This window comes from Sciurus carolinensis, chromosome 10, assembly GCF_902686445.1.
Source record: "Sciurus carolinensis chromosome 10, mSciCar1.2, whole genome shotgun sequence".
In the NCBI taxonomy this organism is placed as follows: Eukaryota; Metazoa; Chordata; class Mammalia; order Rodentia; family Sciuridae; genus Sciurus; species Sciurus carolinensis.
In genome coordinates, this window is record NC_062222.1 from 27,028,863 (window position 1) to 27,051,517 (window position 22,655).

The window sequence follows — 22,655 nt, forward strand, 5'->3', positions numbered from 1 at the left end:
ACTGTTGTTCCTTCTGGACTGTCAGCTGCATGAGTCAGGGCCCGACTGTTCTTATTCCCTCTAACACAGAGCCAGGTCAGTGCTGGGCCACCACAGTTGCTTGGATGGAATCATGGTCTGCTGTCACCACGTCACATACACAGATTCTTAGATGTCCCACATACACCTTTAAATAGTGGAATGACCACAGTTATGCATGAGAGTGACAAGGCACTCATCAGGTTTCATACTAACAGCCACCAGTTCAGTGATTTGGCAGAGCTCAGGAATTTAGCTAAGATCGCCCCTAATATTTCAATAAGAAAAATAAAAACATACTCTACTCATGTAGGGGAGGTTGAAATTTCCAAATGTGAAGGGTACACATTTTAAATATCAGATTTCCTTTAACTGCTGAAATCCAAATCAAACTATACTTTTCTTGAAATATTTTATTTTTTTAACGTTTATACTGCTGCTAAAGTTTCCACCTCCTCCCCTTTCAGGGAACTCTTCATTAAGCAAAGAACTTTCTGGAAAAATATGATACTGGGAAGAAGCAAGACATACTAACAAAAGTGCTCTCAAAGTTTAGCTACAGTAGAAGCTGTAATATATCCACCCACGTACAGCTGCTGAAGTAGAAATTCCATAATAAAAAAATCTACATGCCCTTTGTAACAGATAAATTCTCTGGTGACAAGCCTGCTGAATAATCTCATAATCGTCTCTTGAATCTCCTTTCGAGCCAATAGCTATTATTCTGCTCATGCTGAAGCAGGGCAGAGGCCATGGCGGCAGCCCAAGCTTGACTACAGATGAAGGCAAATCCAGGCAACATGAATAGGAAGTGTAGCTCAACTTCCGGGAAATAGTCAGACTTCTGCAATGGTGTGTAAATCACTGGGGAGAGAGAAAACTGCTCTCTGGTCCCCATCAGACGGGCAGAGTTCCCTTTATTTGAAACCAGACAGGCAGGCGCACTGGTGAAATGAGCTGTCAGGAGGAGAACTCTGCTCTGCCAAGGAAAGGTTTCCGAAATCCACCTAGAAATATTGCGCTGGAGCTTGCAGGCTTGGCTGAGTGGCTGGGGCGTGACGAATATCTACTCCTCTACCCTTGGGTGGTTTTCTTATTGGATGGATAACATGGCAAGTCAGATTTCTGTTTGTCTTTTCATGTCAGTGCTGTGATGAAGCCTCTCCGAGTTGGAACTGTACTCCACTGGGGGATACGCGGTTTCAGAGCTCAATTTAAAGTGGACGTGAAAATCTGCTACAGGGAGTGGGGCTGACGGAGGCTGCGCTGCTGCTGCAGCTGTCCAGAGAATGATGGATCAATAAAAGATGCACACGGGCTGCTTGCTTTGGCTCTTCAGAGGAAAGCCCGCTTTCCAGGGAAAAACACACATGCATTCTGGTTTTCTAGTCTTAGTTCTTCGATGAGACTGGCAAATGCTAATAAGGCTGGCACAGATCTCAGGAGTCTCTGGTGAACATGGCAGTGCAACCATCTGCTTTTCTCCGAAAAACAGCAGACTGGTAATTCCCTTACATAAATATCATATTAAGAGCAATGCAGACAGGTCACTGCATTAGGGGACCTTAATATCCATCCCCAAAGTCATAAGCACTCATCTATCCTACACAGGACAGAACTGAAACTTCAGCCACACAGTGAGTCAATCTCCTGGCTCATGTGACTCCAACTGTTCCTTCAGAGGTGGCTGAAGTACGGCAGGAACAATCAGTCCTGTCTTATGAATAATACCAGGCAGTCTCACAGTTCTGTGACCAGAAAGCATATTTTTCACATTTCAATCAAATTTCCGAAAGCATTCGATTACATTCAGAGTCAATGCCAGGTCAGCCTCTTAGACACTAACAGGAGCCCTCAGCTACTAATGGACTTGTCAGCTGATCAATGCTGGGGTGAGGCAAAGCAGAACACCTCACTTCACTGCCTGCTCTTGGAATGAGCCTCAGTTTACCCTTGCATAGGGGAAGCCATCTGTCCTCTCGTTGTCTTTTGTATTCTACCTTTAGAGACAACAAAGTGTTGGAAGACTATCCAGTTGGAATAAGATGAAGGCTGATTTCTCAACTGCAATTCTTGTTCTAAGTCACACACCCTGTGAACCTGATGACAGTCCAGAAATGAGGCTGGACTATATTTATAAGTAGGATGAAACCTGATAGAGACAGCTGTTCAGGGGCAGGTTCAAAGAAAAAGAAGCCCAGAAAATACCAGTTAAGAAACAGCTGGTTATGTGACAGGGAGTGTCTTGGCACCTAGGAGGGACCCTAGATTAGAGATGGCTGGTCAAGACTCTCAGGAGTATTTACTAAATATAGCACTCCCCTTATCCATGGGGGATATGTTCCAAGATTTCCAGTGGATTCCTGACTCTGGACAGTACTAAGTAAGCCCTACATTCTCCTGCATATACATATCTGTGATAAAGTTTTAACTGACAAATTAGGTACAGTAAGACTAATAATAATAATTAATAAAATTTAGCAATTATAATAATATAACATAATGAAATTTTTTACAACATACTAATTATTTCTGGAATTTTCCATTAGTTTTATATCACAGTTAACTGTGGGTAACTGAAAACTTGAAAACACAGGCAAGGGGAGATGATTTTACCTGTTGGACTCCTGTTAGTCAGCCTGGGGGCAGCTGCGCATGGCTGCTGCTGATGGAGATAGTTATAATGATAACAGTTGTAGGTGCCTGGCCGTAAGTGTTTCCTCTACATCAACTCACTGAGTTCCAACACCGCCCTGTGGGCTAAGGACTACCAGGACTCTCCTGCGGATGAGGACACTGAGGCACTGATACACTTGAGGTCACACAGCAAGACAGCAGCAGAGCAGGAATGAGAACTTCCGCAGTCTGTGCTCGTGTGTGACACTGCCTTTGGGCAAGGAGGACACTGCTGCTGCCTTCCTGGGGACTGAGACTGAGCCCCTATCAGTGCTAGGCTCCATGTGAGGCAATGAGCTCATCAAAAAAAGCACTTCCCCACCTTTCCATTATTTTGATATCTGCCAGCTGTTCAAAGGTTCTTAACCTATTAAAGATGCTGCAGAGGCCCCCAGCAATTAGCCTAGAAACTGGAAGGAGAAGATGGCAAACTCACTGTTTACCTTTGCCAAGGTACACCTAGGCCACCTGGCACGACACACTCCGGTTCCTACATTAGGGAAGACGGTGGCAAACCTACAGCTCTGCCACAATGGGCTTCAGGGGAGAGGAAGGCAGCCAGGGTCCCCCACGCCACTGTACCCGAGAAGTTAGACACTGCTCAGTTCTACCTCCTGACACAATGAGACGCACCCTGTAATTTCTCATGACTCTGGATGCTGAGCAGACTCTGTTTACTGCACTCTAGTTCCTCTAATAAGGGTAACTTAAGTGGCAGGTGGCCCTGTGGTGACAGCGGCTGACTGTCCAGGGTTTTGCCTCTGCAAACTGAATGGCAGTGGTTTTAATGGGCAAGACTCCCAGGCGTCCCAGCGTGGCATCTTGCAGAGGCACATGTTGGAGCTGTATCCATTCCCTGTGTAGCAGGGTTGGGGGACTTGAGTAGCTGCTGAGCAACTGTAAACACAGTCAGGGGCCCTCATCTACATATCCATGGGGCTCTGTCCTTCCCTCTGTATTCCTGTGAATTTGGTCATTCTCATAAGGTAAGAAAAAAAAAAACCAAAAAACAAAAAACTCACTCACCAACTTTTTAAAACACAGTAGTGAAAATAACACCAAATGCTAGTGTTGGGGATGAAATGAAGTAAAAAGGGCTGAGAAAGCAACGGTTCTAGGTCTGAAAGTTGACGCTGCAGAGGATAAAGGACTGGAACTTTGTGGGGGGTGGGGCAATGGCTCTGGTCTGCGATGTGAATGACTTTCTGCTCCTGTGAACAGAAAAACCACTGAGAGGGGCCTCTGTAGTGGGGAAAACAAGAGGGAGTTAATTGGCATGAGCTGGCCTAGTAAGTCATTCTCACTTGAGAGTCCTTCCATCAGAAAGCCAGAAGAATCCTGAACCACTCTTGCAACTTGCAAGACTAGAAGAAACTGCAGAGGCTCTGAATGGACCTGCAAACAATAAAGGCTCTCTGGGCCGACCCCAGGACCCACAACTCGAGGATGATGGTCCTATTTTTTTCCCTATGATTCCCACCCTTGGGTCATGTTCTCAGCAGAGCTCTGGAGACCCTAAATCCTGAGCACAGCTCTCAACAATTTCACTTGTGCCATGTTTCTGGCAAAAATGAGTTGAACACAAATCCCGAGGTCAGCTCAGTGCACCAGCCTGTGCAGGGACCACTTAGGAAAATGTGGAAATGAATTCACATTCTGGGAGCGGCACTTGCTCTAGAAGCGAAGTCCCAGGGAAGCCAATTTGGGAATAAGCATTTCTCCTGAATAATCACAATGCAAGAGTTGACAGCTGAGTGGCACAGTTAAGACTGTATCTGTAAGAATAGAACCCTCGAAGTATGCTGTCAAACAATCAATTCTGGTTGCAGTCACATTTCAAGGAGCCCAAAGCCACCACTGTCATCCAATCCAAACCTGGAGAGAACCTGGGTTGCTCAACAGGAGCTTTCTGGCAGCAGACTAAAACTGGCAAGGAGCTTACAGGCAATGTGGATATGTGTATCTCCTTCAAGATCTGCCTAAAGCCTGAAATAGTATATTTTATTTGTCCTGAAGAAGAAATATTCCACAAATAGGAAACACAGTTTCAGGATGGGCTGGGGAAAGAACTTCCTGTCCCAAGGTCCCCCTCTGCTTTGTCCACAACAGGTAGATTGCTGAGGGGGTCAAATAGCTCAGAACCCAGAGTGTTCTCACCTGTGAAGGCCCCTGTCACTCCCACCTGGAAGAAATAGAGGCCTGTTTTTGCAGGGGTAGAATCAGAAGATGCATCTTTTTATTCAACTTTACCAGAACAAAATTTTGGTTATTTTTCTAGTACACAGAGTAACTGTAAAAGTGTTCTTAAGCTGGCAAGCCCCAGATGCAATTTATAAAATGAAGAATAAAATCAATTTTGAAAATTGCATGGAGCTGAAATATGGCCACGACAATGTTGACCAAATGGATTTTCCTTCAGCGGCAGTTAGAAGGTGACTACTTTGCACCTTGGTGAGTCTGGGTAGTCTAAAACAAGTCAATATGGCTTCAGATACTATTTTAAACCATTAGCTTTAAAGTAGTACTACATAGGGGATATATAGGTATTTATCCTGGCAATTGCTTCATAGGTAATTCATCCAGGCTGTTTCTAGCTTACTTGAGACTTAAGGTAAAATTCTTGAAAAACAATCCATTTGACAACCAACTGTGGTCATGATAGCTTTTCTGTTTCTTTGTCCCTTGGAGACACCTTAACCTTTTCTATGATGTCAGAAACAAAGCATTATGACTTTCAATGGGAAAGAACCGACTGGAGAAAATGAAGTTGTTCAAATAAGATGACACATCTCAAGGTTGAATACAAAGACAGATATGCACACCCCATAGCACAGGTTACTGATCTGGGGTTTGCAATCACATTGTCCTTTGGGGCCAGGCTGGATTTTTCTAAAATTCTGCCTCTGATGGACGGCTCTCCATCAATCACGTTTGCCTGTTGGTGTTCATACCTTTCTCCCTGGCAGAATATTCCTGGGAGTCTGCTTGGATGTATTTAGTTTTTGAGACATGATGGAAATGGACATATCTCTGGCGTAATCAAGTCACCCTCCTGTTTGAGATGGGAAGGGGAATAGGCCTGATTACCCCTGCAGAGTCTCCCAGCTCCTGAGGGTCAGAGGTTAGAGCTGGAATCAAGGATATTCATTCCATTGTCAGTATTTTAACCCTCTCCCTGTGGGGCTACTCAGAAAGTGCCAAAACAACATAGCCAAGCTGAAAGGGGGACAGGCAAAGCAGCCAGTGGAGTGGGCCCTCAAGAAATACCAACCCAGGCTGTTCCATCTGTGCTTCCTCCACTGGATTCTGCCGTGCAAGATGAGGTCACATCGTCCCAACCACTGACTTCATACATGGCCAGTTCCCTGAGCGTGCACATCTGGGCCTTAACAGGTGCCTATCACGTGCCAGACTGAATGACACGAGGCATCGGGCAAGACCATCCTGCAAGCCCCACGCACTCTGTCCCAGGTGGACATGCTTCTTGATGAAACAGAGGGAGCCATTTTGTTTAAGAAACAAAATAAAGCTGCAGAGGACAGTTAACAATGCTTCTCTTCTGACTTAAATTTTACTTGGAAAATTGACAACATTTCTGCTTTTTCATGGGAGTTGACCAATTTTCACTAAATTTAGCACACAGCACTTTATTTATAGGACAATCTGGAATTTAAAAATCAAAAGGAGTGGTCAAATTTTTCAAGGAACCTATGGTCTCTGTGCCTTGTCAAACATACGTGGGACTGTATACAGTATTAATAGTAATAGAAGTAAAAACTCTTAGTTTCCTTCCTGATGAAACCAAAGTGATCCCAAACAATCATTACCCTGAAACATTACTTCCATTTGGCCCTGGAGCACATCAGTGTGCAAATAGGAAGGAGGGCTCGGAGAGGAAGAGCCTGAACCCTAGGGTCAGCCTGGTGTGAACGCGGCTCCAGCAGGGGTGTGGGGAAGCTACTCGACCAAAGAGGTTGCATTTCCTTCCCCTACCTGCCTTCGAGAGCGGTCCTAAGGACACATTAGGAAGTGGCACGCTGGGGACTGCAGAGCATGCTGTCACAAGCAGACTTTCAAATGAATGACTCAGACAAATGGCTATGATTCCTCTGCATTCCCTGAGTGAAATAAGACAGAGTTTTAGAAGAGATGCCCCATGGAAATCAGCCAGGAATGATTTTGCTAAGAAAAATCCTGATCATTCTAATAACTACTATTGGATATACTCAGAGGAAGACTGGTTATGTGAGCAGAATCTGGATCTCAGCTTTCACATTACTTTCTTGTTATTTTTATTTTTTCTTTTTAGTTACACATGACGATAGAATGCATTTTGACATATATACATGGAGTAGAAATTCCCATTCTTGTGGTAGAACATGATGTGGAGTTTCACGGGTCATGTATTCATATATGAACATAGGGAAGTGATGTCCCATTCATTCTACTGTCTTTCCTATTCTCATCCCTCTCCCTTCCCTTCATTCCCTTTGTCTAATCCAATGAACATCTATTCTCCTCCCCCATTTACTGTGTGTTAGTATCTGCACATGGGAGAGAGCATTTGGCCTTTGGTTTTTTGGGATTGGCTTATTTCACTTAGTATGAGAGTCTCCAGTTCCATCCATTTACTAGCAAATGTCATAATTTCATTCTTCTTTATGGCTGAGTAACATTACAGTGTGTATATGTACAACATTTTCTTTATCCATTCACCTGTTAAAGGGCACCTAGGTTGGGTCCATAGCTTAGTTAATTGTGCATTGTCAGTTTCCACATTTCTCTTCCTTAATCTTTACAAACGAGGTCAGAAAGCAAGGCAATTAGATACAAGACAGGGAAGTGAGATTAGTTAAATTAGACTGAAGTCTTAGGCGGAGCAAGGTATTTATGTGGCCAGAGGAAAAAACAGTAATAGTTCTGCTGGGAGGGAGCACGTGAGGTTGTAGAAGAGAAAATCAGAACGTACATTTGATTTAACTGTCCCCATGAAACTAGTTCAGAACACAAAAGTCTGAGAGACCAAGTGACTTGTGTATGGTCACAGGATATGGCATGGCTGAAGCAGATATCTGGGTCTTCTCACCCAGAATTTGATGACATGTGTCACCCATGATTTGCTGGGTGGTTTAGGTGCATAGTCTTTGGAAACAGGAGCACTCTTCTCCCAGGATTTTCCTGTGTACTGCAGTGATACCCCATCCATTCTCTCGTCTGTCCATCCCAGTCACCGAGTACCTACCAAGTCTCTGACATCAGGCGGATACTAAGGTATACTACTAGACTTTTGCAAATATCAAAGATAACTGACAATATACAATTCAGTGCTTACTGCACATGAACATGACAATATTAATTAAAGATGAGTTAAATTCTGAAGGTTCTGTTTTTGTTTTCGTGTTTGCAGGGAAGGCATGTAGTGTGGAGGGGGTGTACGCATACTGCTTAATTAAATAAGCAATCCAAAGGCAGGGAGCGCGGAGCTGAGGCCTGCAAAGCACACCTCCACCACTGCTATTTATTTAATGAATACTCCTGGGCACTCTTTAAATTGAAAGATGGTTCATTAGATCTGTGCAGCTGCCCTTCTCAGCAATCTGTTGTGTTTCTGATGAAGGCAGGGAAAAACACGAACATATCATTTTCGGGAATGTGATGAGTAACCCAGCTTCCAATGATTACAAAGTCATAAAGGGCTCAGGCTGCTTAATTTTGGGAAAACAATTTGTCCTAATCATTCTCTGTCTGTTCCTATCTCCTTCTATTCTCATTCATCACAGAAATTTCAGGTACTAGCCCTTTCACATTTTTTTTAAAGACTAATCACCTAATACACTATGTGCAAGCTATAAAAATAAGCATGTATTTCAGGTACCAAAGCATTTAAGTTTTTTCAAAAATAGCTAAAACAAACCACCTTCTTTTGAAGTGCTCCTGGTCTTGGTTGAGTCAGTTGCCACCTCCTCTGGGCCCCCATCTAGCTTCCTCTGCCACCATCCACCCTGCAGGCTGGTTGGCTGTTGAATTTTGTGTATGTATATATAAACTCTAAGAAGGCCAAAAATCATCTTTAAAAAAGTCTTTGTCCCTCTCTCAGTACCTGCTATCTAGGCAAAGCTGACAAAGTGTTGAACAAAAAAATTAAAGGTAGGTTCTCTCAACAGGCCCACGAACGATTAAAATGCAGACTCACTCATTTGCCAGCACTAAGGAAACACATATTCAAGGTCGACCAGGTTTTGGTCCTGTGAAGGATGCGTGAATGAAGACAGGGACACAAACGGGAATACGACGATGTCCCTGCCCTCACAGAACTTAAGCTCAGTGAGATAAGGCGGCTGCTGTTCCCAGGACACTCCCATCAAGGGACTAGCAGGAGAGGAGGTTCCAGAAGGTCCTTTCTCTTCTCTTGAGGAGAAGGTTGATATACAAAAAAGATTCTTCTGCAATAACTGGTGGATTCTTTTCTGAACTTAGTCTTGAGCAAAGAAATGGCCAAGCAACCTTGGTACATCATATGCCCCTCAAAGGGCTGGCTATTCAGCTGGTCAAAGGCCTGACCCAGAGGTGACGATGTCTCTGAGGCTCGTGGCCTTGCTTCCTGTCTTCCCATCCCCTATGCAGTTGGCGAAGAGTAATAAAATGCAGATCTGGAATGCAGCATTTACTCTAAGTGGGCTGGAAATTCAAGTGTGGAGATGGAGGGGAGGAGCGAGAGAGTAAAACTCGGGACTGTCACCTTAACTTCAGGAAGATACATGCGTTGTAAGAGGCTCAGGTCGGAGAAGCTCTGTATGGGATGCTGATCGACTGCTTCAGCCAAAGACCCGGCAGTAAGCCCTGCTGACTGCTCATCTGTGTTGAGGGAGAAAGACTGACACAGTGCTTGCCTTAAGATGCTCAAGGAGATTCACTACTGAACAACTGAAGTGCAGCGACGGAATTGCCAGATGCAGGAGTGGCAGCCTGGAGGAGGCAGGGAGCAAGTCTGCCTGCGGTACTGGCAAGCAACTGATCGTGCCTGATCATTATTGGTAGCAAAGAGCTTTCCTGTGAGACTCTGGATGTTTCTCAAGGTGGCTGACTTATGGATGGTAAAGAGAAACATTCACTCAGTAGACATTTGATTGCCTACCCTACTATAAACCTCTAGGGTGCAGTTATGGAAGTGTATAAATATACACAGACACGATGGAATACTTCCTATAGTTATGATCGGTCATTTATAAAAGCAGAAGTCCAGTTTCCACAGACTCTGCAAAATCCAAAAGATGACTATGGCATATACCTTATTCTCTGAGAGGCACAGCTGCAAAACTTTCCACTTCTTCACATTAGACAAGACAACGGTGACAAAATGCTCTGCTCACTGATGCTGTATCACTTTAACGTTGCCATGACAAAGAAAACCACAAAGCCCCAAGTAGCTCTGCAAAGGATGGAAAATCCCTAAGCAGATCTCAATGGTGTCAGATTCTCTACTGGCCCCGTTAAATGCATCCTCAAGCCTCAAAGGACTGATACTTTTAGTCCGAGTTTCCAGCATTTTGTGTGAAATAAATGTTTTCTTCCACAATGGGTAAAACAACCGACTGACTTTTGAGAACCTAACATCCTGCCAGACCCTGTCACGGCTCGATACTGTTAGACATCTAGAAACCCTATACATTGATTTTCTTTTGTCCTGCAGACACAAGGGAAAACACTCATCCATAACATTTGGACTGGCTTCAAAAAGTCTCCACGGCTGCGGGGAGCGGCTGATCGTTTCTACAGGGGAGAAATGACTGAGGGGGATTGGTTTTCTCTTCTGGTACTGAGGAGCATGTCCCGTAAAGGACAGTGAGTGAGGACACGCTGCCTCACTCTTCTCAGGGGCAGCTGTAGTAGGAGTGAGGACTCCTGCCTGCTTGCAGACAAGTGTGTGTGCAGGGGCCTCTGAGAACAACACCCTGCCTGCTGAGCCTCTGACTGTACCTACCAGTAACGTGAAGCTGTGCTCCGGCAGCAGCCCATACTGCTGGACAAGCCGCTCTCGGGTCACACTGGGGAGCTCAGGGAGTGTGTCCCGAATCTGGTCAATATTGATCACTTGCTGAGAGTCTGCACCTGCAGGCAGAGACGTGGAATCGTAGAGTACCAGGGGAGGCAGGTTGGGCTCTGGCATAAACCTAGGCAGAGAGAGGAGACAGAACTGGAATCCGGAACATTTGAATCAATTAGAACCACAGATCTACCACTGATATGAATATTTCTGTGCCAGATGTTATGTTACTTGCAAATGTTTTCTAATGTCCTATAACATCATTCCCAGTTTCCCAGGGAAGTCTTTGCACAGTGCTTGCAAAGTGCCCAAATCACCAAACCTGCCATTCCCCATGCTTAGGAAGCAATGGTGAGTAAAATAAGCAGAATGCTCAGCCCCACTCTGATTTACAACTGGATATGTACATATTCATTAAGACACAGGCTGGAAACAACAGGGCCAAATGAGAACAATTTATTAGAAAGAAAGATGACTTTCCCCTATTTTAAAATTTCTACTATTTCCAGCAGTATTTGTGTAATAATGAAAAATAAAGGCAGGGAAGGAGACGGTTCCTTCTTGAGTGGCAGAAGAAATGGATGAATTTTGCCTAAATAAAATGTGGAAGCGAGGGGTGAGGATGGGATGAGTAGAAGGGAGCACAAGGTATTTTTAGGGCAGTGAAACTATTCTGTAATGGTGAACAGACAACATTACACATACATCAAAAGCCACAGTCTACACCACCAATAGGAAACCTGTAAACTATGAACTTTCATTAATAATAAGGTATCAATATGGGTTCATCATTATAACAAGAGACCACACAAATGCAAGATGTTAGTAAGAAGCGACTGTGTGGGACGTGAGGTCCTGAGTGCCTGAGAACTCTGCACTTTTCACTCAATTCTGCTGTAAACCTATAACTGCTCTTAAAAAAAAAAATTTATGGAAGTCGCACCACTGCATATAATCTTATGAAACTAAGATGTCCCTCCCCCTGTTCTGATCCAGCACTAACATTCTTTCTCTGCCCATAATTGTCAAAGGGTTTATATAAAAGCAAGAGCATGCAGACTAAATGGTGGCTTGAGGTAATAGATTAGAAGTACAAGCAACTCATCAAAATGCAGTGCTAAAGCTCTGCTATGAATCAGTCTGATTTCTGGAGGCAAGAGGAAACCAAAGGGAGGCTTCACTGTCTACTAACTCGAGGGACTGCACAGAAGCCACTGTCCCAATTAAAAGGCAAACTCCATGCTCAACAAGAAAGCAGCATAAATACAGTCAGGAGCAACACTGAAGAACAAAGATGGTTCTTGGGAAAAACAGGTTGCACCTTGAACGTCACAATAATTAAACAGCCTTGACTTTGACAGACACAGGAGTCCTTGGGGTAAGGCTACATTTGATCCTCATTGACAGCAACAGCTGCACTTATATATTCTGCAATTCACAAAGGAAAGGTGGGCTAATCTCAACAACACTGCTTCCTAACACCTCCTTCTTGGCAATCTGTTAAACTCAGTGGAAAGAAGCCAAAGTTCAATTCGCCTCAAACCTAACCTTATGATTTATTTGCAAATTTTCTATTAAACCCAACTCGTTTAATTTGTCAATGAAATAACATCAGCTGAGATTAGAAGGGAACTGCCACTGACATATGTATCTCTCTTCATTTTCTCTCAAGCAACTTCAGAATTTGCTACTGAATGTAGGAGTGAGAACAGCTGAGACCCTAACATCAGCTTCTATCCTCTCAGTTCAACTGTGACAACGCTGATGCAGAGTGAACAAGCGTTATCCATAGTTGAATCCATCAGACCAGGCGCTCTGAGGCGACCAAATCAAGAAAATATGATTTCTTCTCCCAGCACCCACATAAAATAGGAAGTCTTGATTTTCTATCATGTAATAACAAAAAGTGGTTCCTAAAAACTCTCCAGGATCACTGTGTTAACAGATGTGACATATGGCCCTAACCCCATATGTTTTGATACAAGGAGTAGTCACCTGTAGTCTTGTTTTCCTTCTTTGTCTCTCATTGGCACGGTGCACCTACAACAGTTAAGTAACAAAATGTTGAGCGAACACTGCATGAACACTGGGTAGCCTCCACGCAGAGAAGGGGCCCACTGTGGTTTGAATCTTGAGTGAATCCCAAGGCCTACACGTTAAGAAAGGTGTAGTTCCCCAGTTTGGTGCTACTGGGAGGTGGCAGAAACTTTAAGAGGTGAGCCTAATGGGAGGTCTTTAGATCACTAAGGGCATGTCCTTGAAGGGGACTACAGGATCCTGATCTCTTTTGTTCTTGATTCCCAGTCATAAGGTAAGTGGCTTTTGCTCAACCATGTACTCCCACCATGACATACCACTAGGGTCAACCAATCATGGATTAAAACTCTAAAACTGTGAGCCAAAATAAACCTTTTCTCTCTTTTTTTTTTTTTAAATTTTTTTTGCGGTGCTGGGGATCGAACCCAGGGTTTTGGGCTTGCAAGGCAAGCACTCTACCGACTGAGCTATCTCCCCAGCCCTAAACCTTTTCTCTTTATAAACTGTTTATCTCAGGTTATTTGTTACAGTAATGGAAAAATGACTAACACAGGGTTTTCCCTACCAGTAAGGAATACAGGCAAATTCAAGTTCTTCAGCCTTCCATAGGAGACACTTGCATGAATACATTAAAATATAATAAACAGAAATGCCTGGAAAGATGATTTAAAAGAAGAAATATCTTCAATATTTCCAGTGGTTTTTCCTTTTTTTTTTTTTTTAAGGTGCTGGGGATGGAACGAAGGGTCTCAGAAGTGCTAGGCGAGTTTTCTACCACTGACCTATGTCCCCAGATAATGTTTCCAGCTTTAAGCCAGTTCAAACTCTAGGCTTTTGAGCTTTTTTTTTTTTTTTTTTCCAGTATTCTGCTTCAATCCTCAAAATTCTGGGTAAGAAATTCAGAGTCAAAGTTACCTAAACAAAGAAAAAGGCATGTCTATAACCAGGTTTTAGCTTTCTTCTGTATCTAGTTTAAGCTGGTAGAAGTCTGGTATACTATTTAAAAAAGGAAATATTCTGGCCAAAGAGCAGGTAAGTTGGAAGCAAGGCAGGTTTAAGATCCAAGACCAAGCATGTTGGTATAAGTCCAGGTCAGCTTAAAACTCTCAAAGGTACAGTAGGGCATTTAATAACCCTGCAAGGTGCAATGTTCTAATTTTACTAATGAAGAAATCAAAATGCGGAAACCTAAGGGCCTTTCTCAGGGACATGTTTGGTCTATGGCCTAGCCTAGACCCCGGGCCCCATCTAGCTGTGGTCAAGATGATATCAATATGAACTCACCCCAGCTGGCAATCAAATGAACGAGTTTCATTCAGAATTTCACCTCCAGTCTCAAGTTCATTGATTTGCCTCTGAATTTCAAAGTCTATGAAAAATATATAAAAGAGTTTTAGTATCATATTTTGATTATACCTTTTAACTGCTGATGATTAGAAACCTTTCTTAAACTTAGGTTGAATGATAATCAAGAAGTAGACTGTTTATAATAATCCTCCTGCATGCTGCTCACTGCCATCGTGGGATGCTGACGTTGAAATGGGCCTTGGGGAGCCCCGCCCCATTATTTTCTTTTAGACAATTTAAGTTCACAGAGATCAAGCAACCCAACACAGATTACATAACCAGGCAAAAGCAGGTGTATTTAGTGACTGCAGACCTAGGATCACTGTCTAACAGGGGTTCTTACCCTCAGATCTGCAGATGGGCTACAAAGGGCTCTGGGATCCCCTGAAATTATATATAAAATGTGGGTGTGTGCATTTTTTTGAGACGCTGAGGGTTTAGAACTCTTATTCTATTTTCAAAGGGAACTACCCAGTCCACAGAACTGTGAGAACCAAAGGGGCCACTGTGTGACCATCAAACAAGAAAGGCAGGTTATGGCAATCAGAACAGAACAACTGCTAAGCTCCTCTATGAAAACAAATCTTTACTTAACCGTCCCCCTGCCCCATGTACTTACTATTTTTTCTTGCTCAAATTCATACCCTTTGAACTGCTAAAGAGCAGCAATACCAAAAGATACCCATTTTTATTCCATCTCCCCCCCACTGGAAGGCTCTCTTTGAATGACATAAGATTATGGCTAGCCCAATGCAGGCAGAAAAATAATAGTGGAGAAATTACAGGCTTGGAGAATGAAGCTCAAGACAGCAAAGCTTTGTTTCTTCCACTAAGTTGGTAAAATTCTGACTTGCTCCAAAGGGCACTTCATATGTCAAAAGGCTAGGGGTGGCCAAAAACATGCCAGGAGGCCCCTTTGAAACCTATTGTGGATGAATCCTTTTTAAAACATGGTTGCTTGTTTATTTGTTCAGGTTACCTTTGACCCCTCTTAGAACCATGGGCAAAATGTGAGCTTCCCTGGCTTAGCAGCTTCAGAAACATGGCCGTGTGCCCTTTCAGAGACAGAGAGTTCGCCCTCTCTGGTCTGTCTTCACATGGGGACTCTGCCCCTGCCAAGAAATTATCCCCATGGACATTTTTAATGTCTCTTTTCCTGAAATTTTATGGATGCAAGAGTGTCTTTATGGAGGTTGGGAGACCATCTGTGTTCAGGATGGGAAGGTTCTATATGAAATTGGAATTTCTGTACTGTTTCTGGTATTTTTCTTGACAAGACTCAGGATTCTACCAATAATTTTGGCTACAGAAAAATTCTGGCAATGTGTTTTGTTATCTTGTTCTTTGTGCACATTGAGGGATACACTTTAACTCCTTTTCCTCCTTCTTGATATGCTGGGTTTAAAAAAAATACACTTTTTAGTCTCCAAACTGTCCTCCCAAGACTCAGTCACCAGTTTCTAGCAGAATGCCCAGAAGTCTTTCCTGATAATCTTTTTGAATAATTATTGGACATTTGTCCTCAGTAAAATGCCCACAGTGTGTAAGATCAATCTTGATTGTATAGGCACATGGAATCTATTAGTTGAAAATAGTAAAAAGCAGAAAAATATATTGATCAATTAAATCATGCCATGGCCAATCTAAAACGAACCTGAAGTTATAAAGAACATGGTACATGGTAAACCTGGCAACAACACCCTGTGAATCCGCTCCTCAGGAGGCAGTCTATTTCCCTCCCCTTGAGTCTGCTTTGAATTCAATCTGCTCTGAACAGAGTATATTGGAAGTGAGAGTTGTAGAGCTTAGGACTCATACTGCTTTAAGGTTTCTACCTTCATCCTTCTAGAATGTTCCCAATGGTAAATAAGAAAGCCTGGGCTGGGCAAGTGAAGGATAGAAAGATAGAGATAGAGGATACAGACAGAGGGGCCTGGTGGACATCCAGCACCAAGGCCCACATGTGAACAAGGCCATCTTGACCCCTTGTTTCAGCTGACCTATCAGTTTTGCACAGCTGCAGAAGCAAGCAGGGGCAGGACTGGAGGAACCAACAAGTCCACAGAACTGAAAACCACAGGGGCTACTGTGTAAGCTACTAAGTTTGGGGGGGTTTGTTATGCAGCAAGAGATGACTGATACAAAGCAGAACAACAGGAGCAACAGCTGATATTCACCTATGGCTTTGGCCAAGAACCTGATGCTGTTGAGATTCTTCACTTCGGTTCGGATGCCCAGGGGCTCCCCAGGGTGATGAACGGATACGTTGGCATCCACTCTCAACTGACCCTCTGGAAGGAGAGAAAAAAAAGACAATTCTGGAAAAATTCTGTGCAGCAACATGGTCTTTTTGAGGATCTTGTGGTAAATCACATCTATATCGACGTGCTGCCTAGTTACAGCAACCCAACATTGCAGAAGGCACAGCTGGTCCTGAAGTAAATGGCTGGTTCTTCTGTCCACTTAAGAGCAGGCAGAATCAGTACAGAGGCATCTGAGGGGTGGGCCCCTCATGTTCAAGTACATGTGTATATAGATGTGTACTCAGGCACACACAGAAGAGAAGTTCTGAATACACCAGCTGGGAGTCTCTAACATTTTTTGTGCTAAATAAGAACACTATTAAAATGGAGATTTACTCTGCAGTTTTATTCTTCCAAGTGTCAGAACTGGGGTTGGGAAAAAAGCCTCTAAAATCATTATCTGAAAACACTACACTGCTCTCCAGTGGAATGTGGATTTCCCACAGTGATTCCAGGAGATTTATAAGACAGTCCTTGAGAATTTACAGCTCAAGGGCAAGAGCTGGAACCTGGGCTTTCTCCCTCCTCCTCCCTCCAGGTACCGTAATAATCTCTTCCTTCCACGAACATGACTCAGAAGCCTTCCTGATGCTTTCAGGACTTGCTGCAGTGCAAAGACAGTGCTGTTATGAAGTGGGGGTCAGTGGTGGGCTGAGGCGCTCATCCCGCCCTGAGAGGGCCTTCTCTGCCCCTGAAAGGCCCTCCCCTAAAAAAGCAGGAGGTAATTTGTGGGGAAGATGAAAGACTTCTGAGGAAGAAAGGGGGGGCAAAAGTCTAAGACAAATAGATGAGGATGTGAAATAATTTACGCCCTGCACCTTACAAAGTAAAGCTCAAATACTCTGTTCTCCAATTTCACTTACAACGCTCAGAACAGAAAGAAGACAAAAATGCCGGATTTTCTTTTTCTTGGGCGGTTTTTGTTTTTAAGGTGGGGTTTTGCCAGGCTGGCCTTGAACTCATGATCCTCCTGCTTCAACCTCCTGAGGAGCTGGGATTGTAGGTTTGCACACTGTGCCCAGTTCCCACGTGGGTTTGAAAATTAAAACATAATCTGTAAATCTGATTGTTTCAATGGGCTGAATAAATTCACTTCCCAAGGTTCCACAACTAAAGCACAGTAAAATAATTAAAAATGGAAAATAAATTCCATGCCAAGAAAAGGTGATCTTTAGAATGATCTTTAGATCTCTATCACTCCCCCAGGCTGAGCTGCGGAGCTTAATCCTGCACCAAGGGTGAGACCACCATGCCCACTGCTGCCCCTTTTCTCCTACCCTTAGAGAACGGGAAGAGCCCACCCACTTTCCAGTTCCAAATGCCTGAAAAGATGCCCTTCCACTCAGGAACACTTAGCCATGTCTCCAGCACTGACTTCTCAACATCTTTACAAAAATCCCACAGCCCCTTAGTTTAAATCACCTTTTAAACAAGTCGTGCTTTCCTGAATCTCAAATCCTGCAAGTGCAGGAACCTTGAAGTCATCTTCCTCTTCTACCTTCTCTGCCCCTCTCATCCAAACTGCCAATGAGACCCTACCAGGTCCTCCCTCCACGTTCCTTGGATTTGTCACTTCCTCCCCATTTCCACTGCTGCCACCCTTGCCTGGGTGGGGTCTTGGAATGGCAGCAGGGTTATGGGGTCACATCCTGACTCTTAACACAGCAGCGGCCCTATCCAGTTACCCACGTGTGACCATGACTTTCATCCTGCTACACTGGCTTTCGTCGCCCCGGTTGCTAGCACAAGCACAATGGCAGCTCCTGCGGAATCATCTCATTTCCTCTTGGTACTGCAGGTGGACTCCACCCACATAGTCCCACACTCGCTCTGTGGGAAAGCCCCCTTGCAGCCAGGGAGCCTTCTGTGTACAGCTTCCTGTCTACGGCACTGGCACACACTCGTTACCACTGTCCCTGTCCCTCTGGTCCGCCTCTGCTCATCCCACTGCAGTGTTCCCACCTTCTACTCCACCTTACGGACACCTCGGCGGCATGTGAAAGAGCAACTAATCCTTCCTTCTCAAAATATCTTCTGACCTCATTGGTAAGTGAGCCTCTACTTGCAGAGCCTCCAAGCTATCGGAGTACACATGATCTACACCACGAAGCTGAGCCCAGGACTGAGAGGCTAGCTGAAGTAACCTTATCTTATGAACACATGGAAGGCTCTCCGAGGACCAGGCCCAAATTCTAAATCCCCTCGTGCCCGCTCAAGGACATCACTCCCTTTTCCCTCTCCCACATCAGTCACCCACCTCGTCCTCAGCATCTCCTCTGCTATGACATGTGTAATAGTATTTCTCATTAAGAAAACAAACGAAAGCCCAACACCTATTCCCCTGAGCCCGTCCTCACTCCATCCGTCACCCGGCTTCTGTCGTCTCCATGATCCCCCCTCCCACCTACTCCAAACCCACTGCAGCCCGGCTGCTGTTCCCACCTCTGTGAAAACGCCCTTGTCAAGAGGGACCAACAATGGCTTTCTGGTTGCCGAATCCAGGGAATGCAGGACATGTTTTGTCTTCACCTTCCTGGCCACCTCAGCAGCACGTGACAGAGCAACGAATCCTTCCTTCTCAAAATATCTTCCGACCTCAGCCTCCATGGCCTGACCCTCGTGGTTTTCCACCTACCTCCCCTGGATACACTATTTCTATTTCATTTTCTGGTGCCTTCTTTTCTAAACTCAGGCTTCTCTTTTTTACTACACTTTTTCTGCGGGGACATACGGTGTCAAATGTCGCCTAAATTTCTCTCTTCAGCCCAGTCCTTTCCTCAGAGTGCCATCCTAGTCTCACAGGCATTTCAGTTGCCAACCCTGAATCCTGATTTGTCCCTTCACAAGGACACTTTGTTCTCATCTTTAGACTTCAGACAATATCACCACCTAGACCCTCAAACTTCCTTGAGGTACCCTTGCTTTCTTCGTGTCGCAGGTCTTCCACACTGGCCTTACCTAAAAACCACCCTGAGTCCATCCATCTCTGCATCATCACGCCAACAGCACCATCAAACAGTGAGCACCTGACAACTGGTATTGGTGCTTCTACTCTTGCCTTCTGGAACCCACTTCCCACAGAGCACCAGAGGGTTTTCTAAAATATTAGTCAGACTACGAGGTCACTTCCTTGCTTAAAAATCTTTCAGGGATTTCCCTTGGCCCTTGGACAGAAATCGAAACTTCTTGCCCTTACCTGTAAACTGTCCCTCGCCAACTGTACAGTCATCTCTGATGGCACTGCTCCTTCTGCTTTCCCTACAGTGCCCTCTGTCACCTCGGTCACCTCAGGGCATGTTCTGAGCTCTTTCACAACTCGGGCCCTTTGCCACAGCTATTTCCTGGAATGCGTATCTCCCAGCTCTACGTGGCGTGACTTTGAGTCATTCTTCAGGCATTAACTCAATGTCACCTCCTCGGAGGAACCCTAAAAAGCAAGTCACCTTCCAATGTTATTCTGTACCACACCACCTCATTTATTTCCTTGAAGCACTTATCACTGCACTGTGTTTTATCTGTTAACATACTGGTGTCCCCACGAATGAAAGCGCTCTGTGGCAGGGATAAGGTCTTTCTCAGACTCCAGAGCCGGGCTGGCACATGGTGCTGGCTGGATGTTGAACGAGGAGCGCCAACGTGCTCTTATTTTCCTGAGCGATGAGTAAGCAGACTGGCCTCATCATGCAGTGGGCTCCTGGCCGTTCCTAAGGTTCTGTCTGAGTGGGACTCATCTGCAGTCGAACTCTTCTGGAAAGGCCCTTTAGCTCAAAGGAAAACTTCCATTTGTGCCCAGCTCTGTTCAATCAAATCTCAATACTTGAGAGACAACTTTATTTATTTATTTTTTTTGAACTCAGGGAACCTGAATTACTCACTTGCTTTTAAAAAGGAAACCATCTTTCACAATTTAGAATTCTAATTTGGAAGACGAATAAAAGCATGAATTTTAGTCTCTCCCAGAGAAGCCTATACTACATAAATGTCTGAGAGGAATCATTTAGTATCCTGCAGTGTTGAAAGAGAGTTCGCAAGCCTGGATTCAAATATAGTATCAAACATTAACAAAAGACACTCTATCCAGAGAAGACAAAATACCTTTTAAGCAAATTAAGTTCAATTGCCTCAAGTGCATGCGAGCCTTACCAGGTAGGTTTACTTCAATGCGTTCTGTCCCACCAAGGGAGGGCCTTCATTCACACATCATGAGAATGTTACCAAGCTCAATTTCTGTCTTCCAAAGGCAGAGATTTGTAACAGCAACACTAAAATACTATACCACTGAGCGCCATGATAGAGTGCAGTTACCTATTTTTTTTCTAAAACACATTCACACAACAGAAATACAACATCAGGACAGAAAACTGTTTTTGCAAACAGCAGGGACTCCAGGCTTTGGTAGGAAGGTCTGTCAAGCTATCTCATTCTGGTAGCCGAGAACTCTGCAATACTTTAATAACAAGATTTAAGAAAAAAATATATACGCACACACACACATATAAAAAGTGATAATTTTCCCCCAGTGCTAGGGATGGAACCCATGTGAGGCAAATGCTCTGCCACTGAGCTACACCCCCAGGTGAACGTGACCAAATTTATTGAGCATATCTCACAAAGCACATCTCATCCAAAACTGTGGGGATTCCCGAAGAGCAATCCTACTTATTACTGTTAATAAGAGCACGTAACACTGACCCAGCATGGTTTTCACCAGGCCCTGTGCCGTTATGTATACATTATGACATTCACTCTCTACCACACAGCACTCATGGCGAATCCACTAAGACATCCCTGAGGCATTTCCAAAATGGAATTCCACTGTTCCCCCCACAAAGTCACTCCCCTCATGCAGCTACTCCAAGTCCACTTAACGACTCTGTCAGCTTCCTTTCCTTTTTGGTTTCTTCCATTCACTTTTCACACACCATTGCTTGGGGATACCTTTTATAAATGTGGAAAGTGAGGCGAAGAAAAGTCAGATAATTTTCTCAGGTTTCTACCATAAGAAGATGAGGGACAGGACTATTAAGAGCCCTGGGCACCCACGATCTGCCACTCTGGCTACTCCCAAGCAGGTAACTACGGCACTCTTGACACCGCTCTGGCTGCCACTAGGAAGCAGTATGACACTGTGCTTAAAGAAAAGTCTCCAGGAGCAGGACATACCTGGGCTCAAATCCCAGCTCAGGTGCTACCTGTGAACCTTGAGCAAATAACCCTGTACCTCCTGTATCACAGGTGAGGAATGTCCCAGGAAAGTCTAAAGTTTAAATGAGTTGGCGTCAATTTTTAAAAATGCTTAGTGAACTGATGATCACATATTAAGCGTTTCCACTGGTAGATATTAACTGTTGAAACAGCAGGTCTACTTCTCAACACAGGCTGTCCACTGAGAAGGAAGTGACCTGGAACCTGGGTGGCACCGTCCATGCTCTTTAGCAAAGCTATCAGGAACTCAGTCGCAGCCCAGAGCAAAGCACATTTCATTCCAGAAGCACCAAGTTCACTGGTCTTCACTGCCACCTCTTTAGGGTGGTCCTAGGATAGTGGGATAGAAGGATGAGCAAAGAAGTTGGGGCTGAGCGCTGCCAGGAAGCCGGACTCCTGCAGACTCCAGGCAGTCCGCGACGCCCCACAACACTTTACAACAACCAAAGCCCCTCGGCTGCTGTGCTGGAAGCAAAGCTGCTGGATTTGTGTTTAAAAGAAACAAAAAGTGTCACAACAAATGAGATTTAATGAACATGCTCAGCTGTCACTGACTCACGAGTTCTTGCCATTATGGTTTATCTCTTGGCAAGGACCCAGATGGGACTATTTCTCAGCTAACAGGTGGCCTGTTTATTATTCCACAGGGTTCGCAAGAATCACAGTGGTTTTGAAGAAGAATGGAATAATAAAAACTTTTTTAAAGCAATAGAGAATCATGCTCAGCGCATTAATGGACAACCATCCAACCTGCCCATACTTCAGTTATGTTCTGTGGGTAAAAATGTAGCCCGAGTGATAAATGGAAAATGGAGAATTCTCTTACTCTCGAACAGTTTCATTTCTATAAAGGAAATGTGTAGAAAGCTGACCTTTATGCAATTCAGACTCATGTGGCTGTGTTTTTCTCGGCTTAAAGAAGATGACAGTGAATAAGCAAGTGCTCTCTTCAGACTCAACCTGTACCAAAGCTCTGAAGGGACCCTTTATTGCTTATGAGATGACCTATGTGATGAACGTGGCAT

The 22,655-nt window shown here is 44.3% G+C and overlaps 1 protein-coding gene across 2 annotated transcripts in view; it reads right to left on the minus strand.

Moving 5' to 3' along the window:
* The window catches only part of Gatb (glutamyl-tRNA amidotransferase subunit B), a 92,676-nt gene that overhangs the window by 34,775 nt on the left and 35,246 nt on the right, over positions 1-22,655 (minus strand). For both annotated transcript variants that reach the window (XM_047566960.1, XM_047566959.1), the window contains 4 exons: positions 16,300-16,413; positions 14,060-14,144; positions 12,734-12,778; positions 10,676-10,865 (listed from right to left, as the gene is read on the minus strand). In XM_047566960.1, coding sequence (XP_047422916.1) covers positions 10,676-10,865; positions 12,734-12,778; positions 14,060-14,144; positions 16,300-16,413 — 434 coding nt within the window. The remainder of the gene's footprint in view (positions 1-10,675; positions 10,866-12,733; positions 12,779-14,059; positions 14,145-16,299; positions 16,414-22,655) is intronic.